The 18,127-nt window shown below is 48.4% G+C and overlaps 1 protein-coding gene across 1 annotated transcript in view; it reads left to right on the top strand.

Annotated features, from left to right (window-relative positions):
• Positions 1-8,500: 8,500 nt before the first annotated feature.
• Positions 8,501-18,127, top strand: part of fat4 (FAT atypical cadherin 4) — a 117,509-nt gene continuing 107,882 nt past the window's right edge. The window contains 1 exon segment of the mRNA XM_072692900.1: positions 8,501-14,111. Coding sequence (XP_072549001.1) covers positions 8,997-14,111 — 5,115 coding nt within the window. The 5' untranslated portion in view covers positions 8,501-8,996.

Raw genomic sequence — 18,127 nt, 5'->3', positions numbered from 1 at the left:
GTCATTGTATAGTTTTCTCTATATATCTCTAATGTTTATTGTTTATCTTTGATTTATATCTACATACTGTATACATTTCTTATTTATATATGTTTACAAGAATACTGTATGTTTGTTGATACATTTGTTATTACTTTTGCCTTTTATCTTATATCTTGTTTTTAATGTAACTGGACAGCGGTGTAAGCACTGTGAGATGTGTGTGTGGGTGGTTGTTTAAATTGATTTCATGTTGAGATTAGGAACAACTTCCAGTCAAGTAAATCCAGGCCTTTGTTCAGTTTGGACGTTAAGGGGTTAAAGTGCAGCGGCCTTTTCTTGCTCACTTGCGTATTTCCGCTGTTTATTAGCCTCACATAATAGGCATGTAGAATGGATGGCTTGTGGGTCTGCAGTCGTGTGTTCTGAGGTTTGTAGCTCTGCCAGCAAACATAAACCGAAGGCAGTGAGCACAAAGCCAGAGCTGTTACTGCCTCTCCCGACCTCATCCACAGCGACTCCAGCAGTCAGGGAGGGAGACGGGGGCCAGATGTACCTCTGCGAGAAAGAGCAGCACAAAACATGCCTTGATACAGCCACAACTGATATGTCCACCCCGGGCCAGTATGCCAGGCTTAATCCAAGACCCAAACAACTGCAAGCCATGCCCAGCAATCCCTGACCTGTTGGTCAATTTACCACGACGCGGTCTCTGATTACAGAGAGTGACCTAACTCAATTTACCGTAACTCACTTTTCTAACTTCTGCATCTCCGACTGAACAACAGTACATCCTGAGCTGACCCTCAAAAGCATTAGTAAGTGATCTGCAGGTGAAACTGATTAAACACAAGACGTTTAGTCTGTGGTTCCTCAGAGCTGAGTGGAGTGACTGTCTAACTGCCTGATCATGAAGAGACAGGAGATCAGTCCTACATCATGGTCGGGAGTCTGAGAATGGAGTGAAGGAAGGCCTTGAGGCATGGGGTAGAGGGACTTCTAACTTGCAGATGGGAACAAACGGTAAACCAGTTGAGGGGGAGGAGCCAAATCCCCATCAAATCCCCAGCTTATATTCCTATCAAATAAGTACGATACATATTTACCTTATATTATATTGTGTTCATGAAATAAATGGTGGCGTCTATGGACGTTTATCCTAGAAAAGATCCTAAGATGTAAAAATTGAGATCCCTGCTTTGACGTAGAGCTGGGCGATGTGGAAACATTGGAAATATCACGATATTTGAAGACATTTTTTCGATACATAAAATTATATTTTGTCATGTAGACGAAATGCACCTATAGTGTAAAATAAAAAAACCTGCTGTCCATATACTCTCCCATACTGAGTACCGTGATTTTTACCGAAAATATGCTTCACTCTATTGAATTAAATACGACTGATTACACTCTATTGAAATGAAACGTTCAGATATTCACGATACCCTCAAAATTTATGATAACAAAATTTATCACGATACGATAAAATACTGTCATTTTGCCCAGCTCTACTTTGAAGGACATTCCAGTAGCTCACATTTCTGTCTGAACCTTCCACGTTTTGCTCCATCATCCATCAAACACATACAAGGCTTAAACACTGCATGGTTTGGCCGTACACCAGTTTCCGGCCACATTTCACCTATTTTGACCTGAAGCCTGGCTCAGAAGACCTCCTGGAGATCTGGACCAGAGGGCTGTTTTTTTTTTGCAGATGGATTGGTAGATTGAGGAGAATGTTCCTCAGAGTTCCTCAGAGTTCCACAAAGATTCAGACTACCCACTCGTCCCACACACTCTCCTAGACTGCCCTGGGAGTGTCGGCTAGGCTGCCAGGGCTGCAGGCCGACTTCCTGGAGCTAATGGACGTTGTGTTTTCTTTGGAGAAGCTGAAGAAAAGCGAGCATTGTCCCAGACCTGATTTGTCGCTGACTTTTCAGAAGATTGAATTTTTTATCAAACCACAGCAAGCGGCCTGGCTACGAACGATTTGGGATTAATGGGTACACCACTGAAGCACAGCTCAAGCAGAATTCGCTCTCTGCTTGGGGGCTCTGTCAGTCGATCCGGGTGCCTTGCGGTCTCGGTGGTACTCCAGCAATGCTGGAAATGTGTGGAGTCAGAGCGAACAGAGCGGGGTGCCTCAGGGCTCTACTCTAGGTCCGCTTTGGCTCTGAGAGACGATACGTGATAGGTTGCTGCCATGAGGAGCGGAGTTCTTTCTCTACATCTCTTCTCCTGCACCCACACACAGAGCCGGCATGGGGCTTTGTCAGCAGTACTGCACACTCACTCATACACCTGCAGGGCATGGAGACCTCCCTGATTTACTGCGGGAGGAATAAAAGACGGTCATTCCGCCTCACAGGGATGTGGAGATGTGGAGATGTAGCTCAGGAGTGTTGGTCTGGAGGTTTGCCTGGAAGGAAAGTGTTAAAGCTACTGTATGTGAGATTACTTACACGATATGGCCAAAAGTATTGGGACACCTGCTTATTTATCGTTTCTTCTGAAATCAAGGGTATTAAAAGATTGATCCTGCTTCTGTTGGAGTAACTGTCTCTACTGTTCAGAGAAGAAGACTTTCTACTAGATTTTGGAGGAGGAACATTTCTGTGAGGATTTGATTGCCTCCACCCCACCTCATCATCCCTAACTCATCCCAAAAGTACTGGATGGAGCTCCTCCACCATCACTCCAGAGAACACAGTTCTTCCACTGCTCCACAGCTCCTCAATGCTGGGGGGCTTTATACCCCTCTAGCCCACGCCTGGCATTAGGCAGAAAGTCCTCAGAACGGTCTAACCTTAAGAACTCACATGGCTCTTTAGATTAAGAGGGTTCTGAATAGAACCCCAGCCTGAAGGAACCAGTGAAGAACCTCTTCTAATAAGAGAACAGGCCAGAATTTCATTTCTCAATACAAACAAATGAAAAGGTTCCACTGACTCAAATTCAGAGACTCAAATAGCTGCTCACTCATTTTACAGACGTCCACAAATTTAAACATTGGCCAATGGCGCCCTCTAGTTCAGCATGCCTGCTACTGCATGCACCCAGAGTGGACTGCATGCAGAGTGGCCAGTAAGTGGACGCACAGGGTAGATAGGGTGTTTCTAATAAAGTGGCTAGTGAGTAAAAGCACAAAGTAGGTGTTTCTAATAAAGTGGCCAGTGAGTAAAAGCACAAAGTAGGTGTTTCTAATAAAGTGGCCAGTGAGTGAGAGCACAAGGTAGTAAGGGGGTTTCTAATAAAGTGGCCAGTGAGTGGAAGCAGAAGGTAGTAAGCGTGTTTCTAATAAAGTGGCCAGTGAGTGAAAGCACAAGGTAGGTAGGGTGTTTCTAATAAAGTGGCCAGTAAGTGGAAGCAGAAGGAAGTAAGTGTGTTTCTAATAAAGTGGCCAGTGAGTGGAAGCACAAGGTAGGTAGGGTGTTTCTAATAAAGTGGCCAGTAAGTGGAAGCAGAAGGAAGTAAGTGTGTTTCTAATAAAGTGGCCAGTGAGTGGGAGCACAAGGTAGTAAGGGGGTTTCTAATAAAGTGGCCAGGGAGTGAAAGCACAAGGTAGGTGTTTGTAAGAACGTCCTGTAGGTTCTGCATGTTGTCCTGAATCTCTCCACACTTACTGATTAAGGCTGAGTTGCTGCAGTAGCGAGGCGGTGGGGAAATTGAGGGGAAATTGAAACTCTGAACTCACGCTATCCAAACAGTCAGACAGCGCTGGGCCAGTTTAACCTCCAGGTCAGCCTTTCTGAAAGACGTTCTGTAAGGCTGCTGGCTGGGTCGTCTCTGGACACACAATAAGCGCCTGTCCCAGACTTCTGAAGGCCTGTTAGTGTAACAAACTTGAACCGAACCCGCCCCGCCGCTTGTCCTGACGCTGAAATCAATGTCTGCACTGTAAATCAATTCGTTGGTCATTTCCTGCAGGTTGGAGACATTAGGTTGTGTTTGGACGGCCTTAAATTGGGTCGCTTTAGCAGCTTCCTCCCTCCGCTACAGCTAACAGAGCAGAGTGGTTTCCACGCACCGCCACATTCCCAGGCCTGTTCTCAGGGAGGAATCGGCTTTCAGGCAGCGGGATGATGACAGTAGCACAGTCTGGAGACCCCGAAGGCCTGTCTGCAGTGTCCCACCACGACCGATACTCTTGATCTGTGAGATTTCACTGCAGGGATCGTTGCTAACAGAACGACGACAGCTTTTACGGGGGCTGAGTTTGGAGAAGTCAGGTTTACAGGCGGGTTCTGAGGTCAGTCCTGTATGTTCTCAGGATTTAGGAGCTGTCTAGACGCAGATGTACTTAAGCAACGGCTCGGCCAACATGAAATTCATTTTTTCTAAACATGAACAATCAGCCTAGTCAGGAATGGTGTCTGAAGTTTGCTGCTATACAAGGACGTATGGACAAAAGTATTGGGACACGGCTCTTTCACTGTTTCTTCTGAAATCAAGGCTATTAAAAGAGCTGATCCTGCTTCTGTTGGAGTAACTGTCTCTATTGTCTTTTAGGCTTTCTACTAGATTTTGGAGGAGCATTGCTGTGAGGATTTAATTGCATTCATTGAGAAGAGCATTACTAAGGTCATCCCCAACTCATCCCAAAAGTACTGGATGGAGCTCCTCCACCATCATTCCAGAGAACACAGTTCCTCCACTGCTCCACAGCTCCTCAATGCTGGGGGGCTTTATACCCCTCTAGCCCACGCCTGGCATTATTAGGCAGCATGGAGTCAATAGGGTCATGATGTTGATCTGCTCCAGAGAGTCCTATTCTATTGAACTTATTTAACTTAAAGTAGCTGAATGCTTTCATTAGAAGGGGTGTCCACAAACATTTGAAGATCTAGAGTAGCTAACAAGTAACGGGAGCTTGTGGTTTAGCATGGTTGTGACTAAACCCTGCTGAAAAAACAGACAGCCAGGCCAGCTGGTTAACCAGCTTAGCCCTTGGCCAGAATATAAGTGTATGCCTTTATCTGCGTTTGATGGTTTAGCTGACCAAGCTGGTTAACCAGCATGACTTGGGCAAATTGGTACAGAAAAAAGTCTGGCTTTAATATGCTACGTTTTTCAGTGATGCTAAAATGCTAGAGAAAAGAGCCAATCAGAGGATTTTATGCTTTTAAGCTTTTATCACTGTGGTCTGCCATTGAGAGCACCAACATTCAGAAGGTCGGGTTCTACTGATATTTAATAGAGGGAACAATCCTTACTATTTCATCATCAGCTGAGGCAGAGTTACAGAACTGATTTTCAATTATTATTTCAATTATCAGCAGAAATGCAATTTGTTGCAATAATCACTTGTTTTAACCAAATGTTATGAGAAGTATGTGTGTGTGAATGGTTGCAGAAAAAAACTGTACACTTTACTGCCTGTGTAAAAAGTCAAGCATCAATCAGTGTGTTGCACAGACGGCTTTGTCATCAGCTGCTGCTGAATCACTGGAGAGAGTGTGTGTGGGTGTGTAACATTATACAGGTTGTACAACACTAGACTGGTGTAGGCCGAGCCTGAGAACCATTGTTTCTTCAGAGGAGGTTTGAAGAATGTTTGATTTTCACTGCTACATACAGTACAGTTTCTGCTTTAGGATACAGTACCATACTTTCACTATAGTACAGTCTCAGCTCTTTAATTGAGTTAGATTGGGATACAGTACCATACTTTCACTATAGTACAGTTTCAGCTCTTTAATTGAGTTAGATTGGGGTACAGTACCATACTTTCACTATAGTACAGTTTCAGCTCTTTAATTGAGTTAGATTGAGATACAGTACCATACTTTCACTATAGTACAGTTTCAGCTCTTTAATTGAGTTAGATTGGGATACAGTACCATACTTTCACTATAGTACAGTTTCAGCTCTTTAATTGAGTTAGATTGGGGTACAGTACCATACTTTCACTATAGTACAGTTTCAGCTCTTTAATTGAGTTAGATTGAGATACAGTACCATACTTTCACTATAGTACAGTTTCAGCTCTTTAATTGAGTTAGATTGGGGTACAGTACCATACTTTCACTATAGTACAGTTTCAGCTCTTTAATTGAGTTAGATTGAGATACAGTACCATACTTTCACTATAGTACAGTTTCAGCTCTTTAATTGAGTTAGATTGGGATACAGTACCATACTTTCACTATAGTACAGTTTCAGATCTTTAATTGAGTTATATTGGGATACAGTACCATACTTTCACTATAGTACAGTTTCAGCTCTTTAATTGAGTTAGATTGAGATACAGTACCATACTTTCACTATAGTACAGTTTCAGCTCTTTAATTGAGTTAGATTGGGGTACAGTACCATACTTTCACTATAGTACAGTTTCAGCTCTTTAATTGAGTTAGATTGGGATACAGTACCATACTTTCACTATAGTACAGTTTCAGCTCTTTAATTGAGTTAGATTGGGATACAGTACCATACTTTCACTGTAGTACAGTTTCAGATCTTTAATTGAGTTAGATTGGGATACAGTACCATACTTTCACTATAGTACAGTTTCAGCTCTTTAATTGAGTTAGATTGGGATACAGTACCATACTTTCACTATAGTACAGTTTCAGCTCTTTAATTGAGTTAGATTGGGATACAGTACCATACTTTCACTATAGTACAGTTTCAGCTCTTTAATTGAGTTAGATTGGGATACAGTACCATACTTTCACTATAGTACAGTTTCAGCTCTTCCTGCAGTTTCCCAGCCTGTATGCATCATCAGGCTTGCGGCAGCCCAGCCCAGAATAAGCTTGGAGCTTACAGGCTGAGCTCATTAACTGAGCTAATTCACATTCAGATTCGTTAATGATGGCCCGGCCAAGCTGGTGGAATTCATTTTCCATTTTTAGCAAATTTGTTTGGACAGTAATACAATAAACAATGACACGGGCTAAACTGTAACACAGATCTTCAATGTAGGTAAACTGGTTGTCATAATTATTTGGACATAGATATTAAGGTTGGAAAAGATGGTCTGCTTCAACTGTTTAGAACTGAGCTGAATTAATAGAGTTTGAATGGATTCACCAGACTGTTTACTGACTGTTACAGCGCCCCCTTCAGCCTAGTAAAGGTAACCCTGATTATGGGGTAAGTTCTCACATGCACTGAGGCAAAGCATTGGACCATTGATGACCCTGCTGTCCTGCTGGGCCTGACAGAGGACCATGACTAAGACGTGATGAGTCAACTTGCCCCCATTGCACTCCAGGAGGAAGCAAAGAGGGAAAAGAACTACAGTAGGCCCAATGTCCCGCCTTCTGTGCAAGGATTGGCTGGTAGTATCCTTTATCCTGTGCTAAGATAGGCTAGAGGCTGTGAGTATGAGCTGCCAGCCAATCCCAGCGCAGCTATTTGAATATAGGTGCACAGTAAATAGGCTGAGCTGCAGGTCTTACTGTAACCCGGTTAGGATGCTGGCGGGACGGTAATCAGCTTTCCTGTGGCCTGTCTGTTCAGATGCAGGAAATCCTACTACAGCCAGACGCTCCGAGTGACCAGTGGCCAGTGCTGAAGTCCTGCTCAGGCTTAGTGCTGTTATCTGCTCTGACACACCTGACTGAACTCATCTGCTCATTAAAGCCATCCACCAGGTGAAGAGGAGCACGGACATGGTTTTGGGTATAAAATACTCAAGTTAAAGATTTGTACTTGTTGGAAGCACTATTCTGACAAAAGTATTGGGACACCTGCTCATTCACTGCTTCTTCTGACATCAAGGGTATTAAAGAGCTGATCCTGCTTGTGTTGGAGTAACTGTCTCTACTGTCCAGAGAAGAAGACTTTCTACTAGATTCTGGAGGAGGAGCATTGCTGTGAGGATTTGATTGCATTAAGAGAAAAGAGAGTTAGTGAGCTTCAGCACTTTTGAAGCTACAGTGGGTTTTGTGTGATGGTGTGATGCATAATGTGTGTCCACATGACCGACAGTGCAGAATCCTCCTCCCCCTGCAGTTGTAGTTCCCAGCCTTGGCCAGTAGGTGTCAGTGCTTGCCTATGAACGGGTCTCTCTGGAAGCTTAGCTCTGCTCTGAAGTGTGGACCGAACTCATCACCGAACCCAGAAAGTTTCTCTGCTGTGTTTTGTTCCATGTTAAATGGTTTCCAGCTGAGTTTGAGTCGAGACTATCTTTTATTTTTAACAGCAGAACTTTCAGTTACGTCACACAAGCAGAGTCTGATCCAGTGGATGTTTACCAATAAATCAATAACCACGTAAATAAACAAGTAAACAGCAGGAGGTAGGAGTGTGTACACACAGCAGGTCCAGGCCCAGCTCTCCTACAGCTCCACATCCTCACTGTTATTCTAGACGAATAACGGTCCGCTTACCTGCCAAAGAGTCCGTCCTGACTGACAGCTCAACCGACCAATCAGCTGTGAGCTCGGCTGGAAGGCGGGCTGGCGTGGGGAGGGTCAGTCCTCCTTGTCCAATGCGCTCGGCTGTGGGTGGGGGCTTCTCAACTTGGGGCTTTTGTTCTGAGTTAGTTGGTCTGCAGGAGTGGAGCCGCTCATCGCGCTGGACTTACGAGGACTTCACATTCCCTCCTCAGACGGGCTCGGAGGAAGTTTGCCAGCCGTCCTGCAGCTCGCGGGAGGGACTTTTTGCAGTTTTGAGCTCTCTTTTGTTTAGCTGGACCTTCTCCCCCTTCTCCACCTCCTCTTCCTCCTCCTCCTCCTCCTCCTGTTCTCCACAATGGAAACTCTGAGCGCTGGGATCTGTCTGCACGAGTTTCTCTGAGGGCTTCTTTTTTTGGTTCCTCGCATGGGATATAGTTTCACCCCAGCCAGGGGAGCATCTGGAGCCCTGCAGGTCTCCAAGTAAGAGCGAACTGCAACTTCTCAGCCTGGGGGCAGTGTGAGGGACTCAGAGTTGGGCTTCGACCAGTTGTTTTCCTCCTGGAGTTTGGATTACGCACCATGCTGTAGCGCTCCGAGGTGGGAAAGTGTCCCAGAGTGGATGCATCTGGCTGCAGGGGTCTGTCCGAGAAAGGTGGGCTGGAACTTATGGCACTTATGGCTCCTTCACGTAGGACTTTGGCCGGGCTTCACCTGCTCCTCTTCACGCTGTGGACCTTCTCTCCGTGCTCCTCGTCCACGCAGGTCCGCCAAGAGTTTCAGGTGCTGGAGGAGCAGCCGGTGGGCACGTACGTGGGCACCGTGGAGACGCGCCCGGGCTTCACGTACCGCTTCAGCGAGACGCACCGGCTCTTCGCCATCAACGCCAGCACCGGCGTGGTCTACACGTCGTCCGTGATCGACCGAGAGTCACTGGCCAGCAGCGTGATCAACGTGGTGGTGCTGTCCAGCCAGCCCACGTACCCAACCGAGGTGCGCATCGTGGTGCTGGACATCAACGACAACTCCCCCGTCTTCCCAGACGCCTCGATCGTCGTGTCGTTCAAGGAGGACGCCACAAGTGGCCGGCAGGTCATCCTGGACACGGCCACGGACGCGGACATCGGCAGCAACGGCGTGGACCACACCACGTACCGGATAGTCCAGGGCAACGAGCAGCGGAAGTTTCGCTTGGATATCACGGTGAACCCGAGCGGCGAGGGCGCCTTTCTGCACTTGGTGACCACGGGGGGCTTGGATAGGGAGCTGACGCCTTTCTACCAGCTCCTGGTCGAGGTGGAGGATAAGGGGGAGCCTAAAAGGTACGGCTACTTGCAAGTGAACGTCACCATTCAGGATATAAACGACAACCCACCATCGTTTGACCTGGATCAGTACCAGACTAGAGTGTATGAGGACGCAGCTATAGGGTCCAGCGTCCTGCAGATCACGGCCACTGACCAGGACGAAGGGGCCAACGCGGACATCAGGTATTTTTTAGATGAAGGAACTCCCTTCCAGATAGACCCTAAGGCAGGTACTGTAGTCATTAAGGAAGCTTTGGATTATGAGGTGAAGAAGGAGTACTCTCTGACCATACATGCTGTAGACAATGGCGTGCCATCCCTGTCAGGCCGGACCGAGGCGACCATCAAGCTCCTGGACGTGAATGATAACGATCCGGTCGTCAAGTTTCGATACTTTCCCACCACCTCCAAATTCGCCTCGGTGGACGAGAACGCGCAGATCGGGACGGTGGTGGCCTTGCTGACCGTTTCCGATTCCGATTCGTCCACGGCTAACGGCAACATATCCGTATCTATACTAGGGGGCAACGAGCAGGGCCACTTCGAGGTGCACACCTCCCCCGTCCCAAACCTGAGCTTAATCAAAGTAGCTAGTGTGCTAGACCGAGAGCGCATATCCTCCTATAACCTCACCGTCTCCGTGTCCGACAACGGCAGGCCCGTGGCTCGCTCCTCGTTTGCCAGCCTAGTCATATTCGTGAACGACATCAACGACCACCCACCCATATTCCAGGAGGCCGTTTACAGGGTGGACATCAGCGAAGACGTCCCCAAAGGCAGCTACATCAAAGGCGTCTCTGCCACGGACGGCGACTCCGGGCAGAACGCTAACCTGCGCTACTCTCTGGTGTCTGGGAACAGTTTGGGCTGGTTCGCCATTAGCGAGAACAGCGGCCTAGTCACCAGTGCTGCCCTGCTCGACAGGGAGACGGCGTCCGTGGTGGTGCTTAACATCAGCGCCAAAGATCAGGGCCTGCAGCCCAAAATCTCCTACACCAAACTCATCGTGAACATCGCGGATGTGAACGACCAGGTCCCAACGTTCACGCAGAGCACCTACCACGTAGCCCTGGTCGAGCATTCACCAGCTGGTAGTGAGCTGCTGTCGTTGTCCGCCACGGACACGGATCTCGGCGCAAACGGCACGGTGCGCTTCACTTTTGACTCGGAGACGCCGGCGACGCTGCAGGAGCTGTTCCGCCTAGATGCCGTGACCGGGAGGTTAAGTACCGCCACTGAGCTAGACAGAGAAGACCAGGGTTCCTACCTGCTCTACGTCAGAGCTACTGATGCAGGCGCACCACCTTTACACTCAGTTGCCAAAGTCAACGTCACGCTTAAAGATATTAACGATAACCGGCCGGTGTTTTACCCCGTGCAGTACTTCGCTAACATTAAAGAAAACGAGCCATCTGGCTCTTACATCACGACCGTGTCCGCCTCCGATCCTGACCTGGGACGAAACGGCACCGTCAGATACACCATAACAGCTGGCGACACCTTCAAGTTTCACATAAACAGCAACACCGGCAAAATTACCACCCTGGTGCTTCTCGACAGAGAGGAGAAAACGGCCTACCAGCTGCAGGTCTCTGCCACGGATGGAGGGGAGCTGCGCTCTCACACTCATGCCATTGTCACCATCACCGTGGTCGATACTCAGGATAACCCCCCTATCTTCAGTCAGAGGGAGTACAGCTTCGTGATGTTTGAGAACGTAGCCCCTAATGCCGTGATAGGAACAGTGTCTGCCACGACAGTGGACCTGAACACCAATATCACCTATCTGATAGCGTCAGGTGACCAGAGAGGCCTGTTTGCGGTCAATAGCGGCACAGGGCACATAACAGCCACCAGTCTTATCGATCGAGAAGAGCAAGCCTTTTACCAGCTGAAAGTGGTAGCCAGAGGAGGGGACGTTACAGGAGAAGCTTTAGTGAACATCACAGTGAAGGATCTGAACGACAATGCTCCACATTTCATTCATGCCATGGAGCACGTAAGCGCTGTGGAGAACTGGAACACGGGCCACCACATCTTCCAAGCTAAAGCCTTCGATCCTGATGAAGGCACCAACGGAATGATCGTGTACAGCCTCCGGCAAAATCCTAAGGCACTGTTTCACATACATGAGAAGCATGGCCTCATCACGCTCACTGGCCCTCTGGAGGTCACCACCAGCTCCTACCAGGTGGAGGTTGTGGCTTCCGACCTTGGCGTTCCCCAGCGCACCTCCTCCCTCATTTTGACGGTCAGCGTGTATGACGTCAACGACAACGCTCCCGTATTCGACCAGCTTTCTTATGAGGTCGTCATCCTGGAGTCAGAGCCTGTCAACAGTCGTTTCTTCAAGGTGGAGGCTACGGATAAAGACTCTGGGCTAAATGGAGAAATAGTGTATGACATCACAGGTGGGAACACTAATGACATTTTTGGGATTTTCCCTGATGGGCAGTTGTACATTAAGGCAGACCTGGACAGAGAAGTGCAGGACAGGTACAATCTGCTGCTGGTAGCCCGGGACAGAGCCGTGGAGCCGCTGAGCGCCAGCGTAAATGTGACCATCATTCTAGATGACGTTAATGACAACAGGCCACTTTTCAACAGCACCAACTATGTGTTCCGTTTCGAGGAAGAGCAGCCGCGAGGTTCGCTGGTCGGACGTGTTTTCGCAGAAGATAAAGACTTTGGCCCGAACAGCGAAGTGCGCTACTCGTTTGAGACACCACAGCCAAACTTTGAGCTGAATGCCATCACCGGAGAGCTGACCAGCACACTGCAGATGGACAGGGAGTCTTTGATGAGGCAGCGAGGCGCGGCCGTGTTCACCTTCACGGTCGTCTCGTCTGACCAGGGTCTTCCCAAGCCTCTCAAAGACCAAGCGAAAGTGCAGGTCTACATCCAGGACATCAATGACAATGCACCCAAGTTCACCAAGGACATTTACCAGGCCTCCATCTCCGAGTCTGCACCAAACATGACACAGCTGCTGAGGGTTTCCGCCTCGGACATGGACGAGAACAAAAATGGACAGGTGCGCTACCATATTTCGGAAGGCAACGAGGAGAATCAGTTCAGCATTGACAGCAGTTCTGGTCAGGTGACACTGGTGGGAAAGTTGGACTACGAGGCAACATCCTCTTATTCTCTGAAGATAATAGCTGAAGACTCTGGTGCAGTTCCTCTGTCCTCTTCCTGTCTGCTAAGTGTTAGTGTCCTGGATGAGAACGACAACTCGCCATCCTTCTCCAAATCCACCATGGCGGTGGATGTTCTTGAGAACATGAGGATTGGAGAGCTGGTAGCATCCATCACAGCAACGGACTCGGATTCAGGTTCTAATGCTGACATAACATACAGCATCATGGCTAACAACAACCACGGCACGTTCAGTATTAGTCCCAGTACCGGCAGCATCTTCCTGGTCCGAAAGTTGGACTACGAAACCCAGTCTCTGTACAAACTCAACATCACTGCCAAGGACAATGGCAGGCCGCCCAGATCCTCCTCCATCCCTCTTGTTATTCACGTGCGAGATTTCAACGACAACCCTCCTGTTTTCACTCCGGGTGACATATTTAAGTCCATCCCTGAAAACCTTCCCCTGTCTACCTCCATCATGACGATCACCGCCCACGATACGGACGCAGACATTAACGGGGAGCTGGAGTACTCCATCGTCCAGCAGACTCCAAGAGGAAACCACTTCAGCATCCACCCCATCTCCGGGATCATACTCACAAACAGTGAAATCGACAGGGAGTTCTCCAACATGTTCGAGCTGACCGTCAAAGCGACAGATCAGGCGGTTCCTGCCGAGTTCCGCCGGTTCGCCCTGAAAAATGTCACAGTGTGGGTGACGGACCAAAACGACAACGTTCCCAACTTTATCTCCCAGAATGCCCTGGTGGCTGAAGCCAACATCGTCATCGGCTCAATCCTGACGACGGTCGTGGCTTTGGACCCAGACGAGGGAGCGAACGGAGAGGTGGAGTATGAGCTGGTGAAAGGCGACTCGGACACCTTCATCATGGACAGATACAGCGGCGACATCCGAGTGGCCTCCCAGCTCGTTCCCTCCAAGCTCATCTACAGCCTGACCGTCTCCGCCACCGACCACGGCACGGATCGCAAGACGTCCCGGACCGAGCTGACCATCATCCTGCAGGGCACGGACGGGCCGGTCTTCTCCCAGCCCAAATACATCACCATTCTGAAGGAAGGGCAACCCCCAGGCACCAACGTCATCTCCTTGGACGCATCCAGCCCCCGCGGCTCCGGGACCAAGGTGGAGTATTTCATCGTGTCCGTGCGGAGTGGCGGCAAGGCCGTTGGAAGGCTGTTCACCATCGGGCGCCACTCTGGCGTGATCCAGACGGCCATGGAGCTGGACAGGGAGCAGGGCGCGGACCTGTACCTGCTGGACGTGTACGCCATCGAGACAGAGGCCAGCCAGCCCCGGACGCAGAGAGCTGAGGTGAGTCAGGCGATGGTTTTCTGCGTGGCTGTTTGTTTATGGTCGGCGTTACTGGGGGGAGACGGAATTGAGAAATCTGCTTTCGTGCATGTGTCAGTGATGCTGATGGTTCCTGCATATTGTGCTAGAAGGGCTCTAAGGAAACGTAAATGTGAATTCGGTGGTGCGCTGTAGCACATGCTAAAGCCATTGGCCTGGTTTAGGTGGACTGGGAGTGAGGCGGTCCAAGTTAAAGCTCACGTGTTCTTGTATTTATGCATTAATTTGCTTTTTTTTCGCTGAGAGGTCTGGAGTGCGTTAGATGTAAAATACCTCGCGCTTGTGGAAGCCGGGGTTGCTGTAAGTGGTTCTTTGTGCCGTTGGCAAGACAGGCTTATTGTTCCAGCTCCCAGAAAGCACAGCTTTACTAGGCGTTTGCTCGGGTTTTTGTCTCGGAGAGGGAAGTGTGCGCGCTGTATCCTGTGTTTTCGGCAAGTTCCTGCGGAGAAGCCGCCTTATCAGCTGCTGCGAATTCCACAAATCAAGACGTCGGACAGCTTTACTGATTACTGATATTAATCAGAGAGTCCCGTAAAAGAAAAAAAGAGCCAGGACTGGGACAATGAGTACGAAGGGGCGGGTGGAAAGTGTTGTAGCCTCTTTTTCAGATACCTGTCCCCCACTGAGCGAGGGGAATTACTCTGGATTTGAGCACTCGGGCCCGGTTTAGTGCCGGGTGGTCTCAGTGCTCCTGCTTTGTGCCTCTAGATTTAGCTCAGAGGGCAATAAGTGACCATTAAATTCAGCTGACCTCCTAAGTCCTGCTGAATAGACGTTTCTCCTCAGAGAGAGAGAAAAAGAGACAGAGTTTGAAAAGAGAAATATTTAAAGCTGAAGTTCGGTTGGGATAGTTCTCCTGTGCTAAATTGTCCCCTCAGGACCGAGTTAAAGACCTGTGCAGCCGAAAAAAAACAAAAAAATGCACACACACACACACACACTCACACTAGGCAGCCCTGGCTGTCGGGGTGGCTGAGGCCAAGCCACTCCTCAAATGAAAACCAAATGTGATTCTATATCTGCTTTTAGGAAATTTCAGCTGGAGCAGAAATGCCATGTTATTACAGGCTGGATGATCCGCGTGTAGAAATTGAATTTTTTTCCTCGGCGGCGGCGAGGAAACGTGTTCTGTGTTATTGCTTTAGCAGAAAAATGCCTCTCCAGACTGTGTTTCTTTAAGGATCTGGGTGCTGCGACGGTTCTCCATGTTCTCCGTGTGAACGCCCGCATGCAGGAGCAGTTCAGACCAAAAAGCTCCTGGTCATGATTGATCTCTGAGCGCAGATTCAGTCGATCAGCCGATCAGCCGAGACGTGTTCGGTCTCTGACGTGAGCTTCTTTAGTTTACAACAGTGGATGCTAGGCTAACATTGCTAACAAACACTGGACTTAGACTGTCCCCGATCCTTCAGTCTGCTCTCCGTCTCTAATCACCTGGATTCTCAGAGACTATGTTTGATTGTTTTGATATAGAAAGTCTTGCTCTTACTGTCTCTATATGTCTCTGTCCTTCATCGTCTCTCTGTCTCTCTGTCTTTAAATGTCTTTACCCCTTTTCTCTCTCCGTCTCAATATCTCTCGCCCTTACTGCCTCTCTCTGTTTCTATTTGTCTAAGTATCTCTGTCCTTCATCGTCTCTCTGTCTCTCTCTGTCTCTAAATATCTCTGTCCTTCATTGTCTCTCTTTCTCTCTCTGCCTCTAAATGTCTCTCACCCTTACTGTCTCTCTTTTCTCTCTCTGTCTCAATATCTCTCGCCCTTACTGCCTCTCTCTGTGTCTATTTGTCTCTAAATATCTCCTATGTCCCTCATTGTCTTTCTCTCTTTTTCTTGCTCTCTCTGTATCTTTGCCCCATACTCTTTCTCTCTCTCGCTCTCTCTCTCTCTCTCTTTCTCTCACTGTCTCAATATCTCTCGCCCGTTCTTGCTCTCTCTGTCTCTGTATTTCTCTTACCCTTGTTTCTCTCTCACTCATTCTTTTTCTCTCTATATCTCACGCCCTTACATTGTGTGTGTGTCTCTCTCTTTGTCACTGTATTTATACATCTTGCTTGTCTCTCTCTCTCTCTCTCTCTCTTTCTCTCTCTCTCTCTCTTCTCGGTCTTTCTATATCTGTCTCTTTCTCTGTTTTCCCATATATATATATATATATATATATACAGTATCTCTCTCTCTCTCTCTCTCTCTCTCTGTGTCTGTGTATTCTCTATGTCTCTCGCTCGGGGCAGCTTTTCCTCAGTTAGAGGAGGCAGAAGCGAGGTGTAAGACGGGGGTTAGTGGTGTTAAACCGGAGCCGGGGTCATCATTGCTACATGTCCTGATGTATTTATGAGCTACACGGGCTAAGAGAGGCGTGCCAGCGAGCGAGCGAGCGAGCCTGGAGAGGAAATGCTCCTCAGATGTTGGGAAGCTGCTGGAGGTTCTTTTGTCTGTGTTGGGATTTAGCTCCAGCGACGGCCCCGGCTTCATTCTGCCGGTCTTCAGGCCACGCATGACCGGCCACTGTGTCCTCCATCTCTTCTGTCGGGATGGACCACCCCCATCACACACACACACACACACACACACTGACTCAACCTCTGTAGGTACAGATATCGGAGTCTCTGTGCCATCTGTCTGATCTAATACTGCTCTCTCTCTTTCTGAGGGCAGTGGGAGGTAGAAGGTTTTGGACGGTTAAGCAGCATGCACATTCCACAGAGAGAGAGAGAGAGCGAGCGAGAGAGAGAGAGATCATGAGCAGATGGCTGGAGAAGATAGAGGTGTCTTATGTGTGTTTATTTAACTCAGAAGGCTGTGTGTGTGTGTGTGTGTGTGTTTACTCAGTTAGTGTGTGTGGTTCTGCAGCAGCTCCAACAGAAAAATGGACAATCATAAGAACCTGAGACACTTTGACCAGAACCAGACTGTGATGTTCTAGATAATGACTGGCTCTTACTGATGCTCATGGAGGTCCCACCTCACAACTTACAGGACTTCAAGGATCTGCTGCTGACATCTGTGTCTAGATGCCACAGCAGGACACCTTCAGAGGTCCGTGCCTCGAGGGGTCCAAACTGTTTTGGACCTACACGAGATTAAGCAGGTGGTTTTAATGTTATGGCTGCTCTGTCCATCACTTTCAGTCTACAGGACTGAGGAAGAGGTGCTCCTAAAGCGTTTGGGATCTCCAAGATGCCAAAACTATGATGGCAGGGTTAAATAAGCGGATCTGGTGTTTCTGCGCTGTTGTAGTAGACGAGGGTTGTGGTTCTGGAGCAGGAGAACCTCGGCTGCTGTGCTTCAGAACCTGGGGTGTCTGGGAGGGCTGGCCGGAGGGGATGGATTGAGGCATTATGAGTGGAGAAAGAGAATATGATGAGCAGCAGGAGAACAGGAGATGATAGGAGGCCGTAAATCAGTTTGGTGGACATCAGGACTGGTGTAGTGGTCACGCTCCCCAGGCTCAATACACACACACACACACACACACACACATACGGAGAGATAGAGTGGTCACGGGTAAATGTGGCTGCTACCTGGCCCAGTAGGTGGTCTATGAGCGTTAAAGCTGAAGAATGTAGTGTATGCAGGTGTGTGTGTGTGTGTGTGTGTGGATACTTCCAAGTTGGTTTCCCATGATTCCAAGGGAGCCTTTGTTTGTCTGAGTTGTTGCCATGGTGTTGATAAGTATCCCAGGTTGCTATGAGGATTGGTGGTTGGTAGGCTGGTAACTTGTGTGACGTAGTTGGGACGTAGTAGTACCTAAGTACCTTAATGTATTTAACGTATTACTTTGAGGGCCCCCGAGGCCCCTGGAAGTCAGAGGCCCCTTGTTTACAGACCTTACTTCTCTGATCATCTGAATTTAGTCTGAATTCACATTCCTAGTTATTACCATGGTAACCAGTGTGCAAGTCTCCATTACTTGGTTCTGTATAGTACCTAAAATATAGGTTCTTTGACTTGTGGAACCCCATTGTTCCTCTATTTCCCAG

The sequence above is a fragment of the Salminus brasiliensis genome, chromosome 12, assembly GCF_030463535.1.
Source record: "Salminus brasiliensis chromosome 12, fSalBra1.hap2, whole genome shotgun sequence".
Lineage (NCBI taxonomy): Eukaryota > Metazoa > Chordata > Actinopteri > Characiformes > Bryconidae > Salminus > Salminus brasiliensis.
The sequence above is the reverse complement of the archived record's forward strand: the minus strand, read 5'-3'. Positions and strand labels throughout refer to the sequence as shown.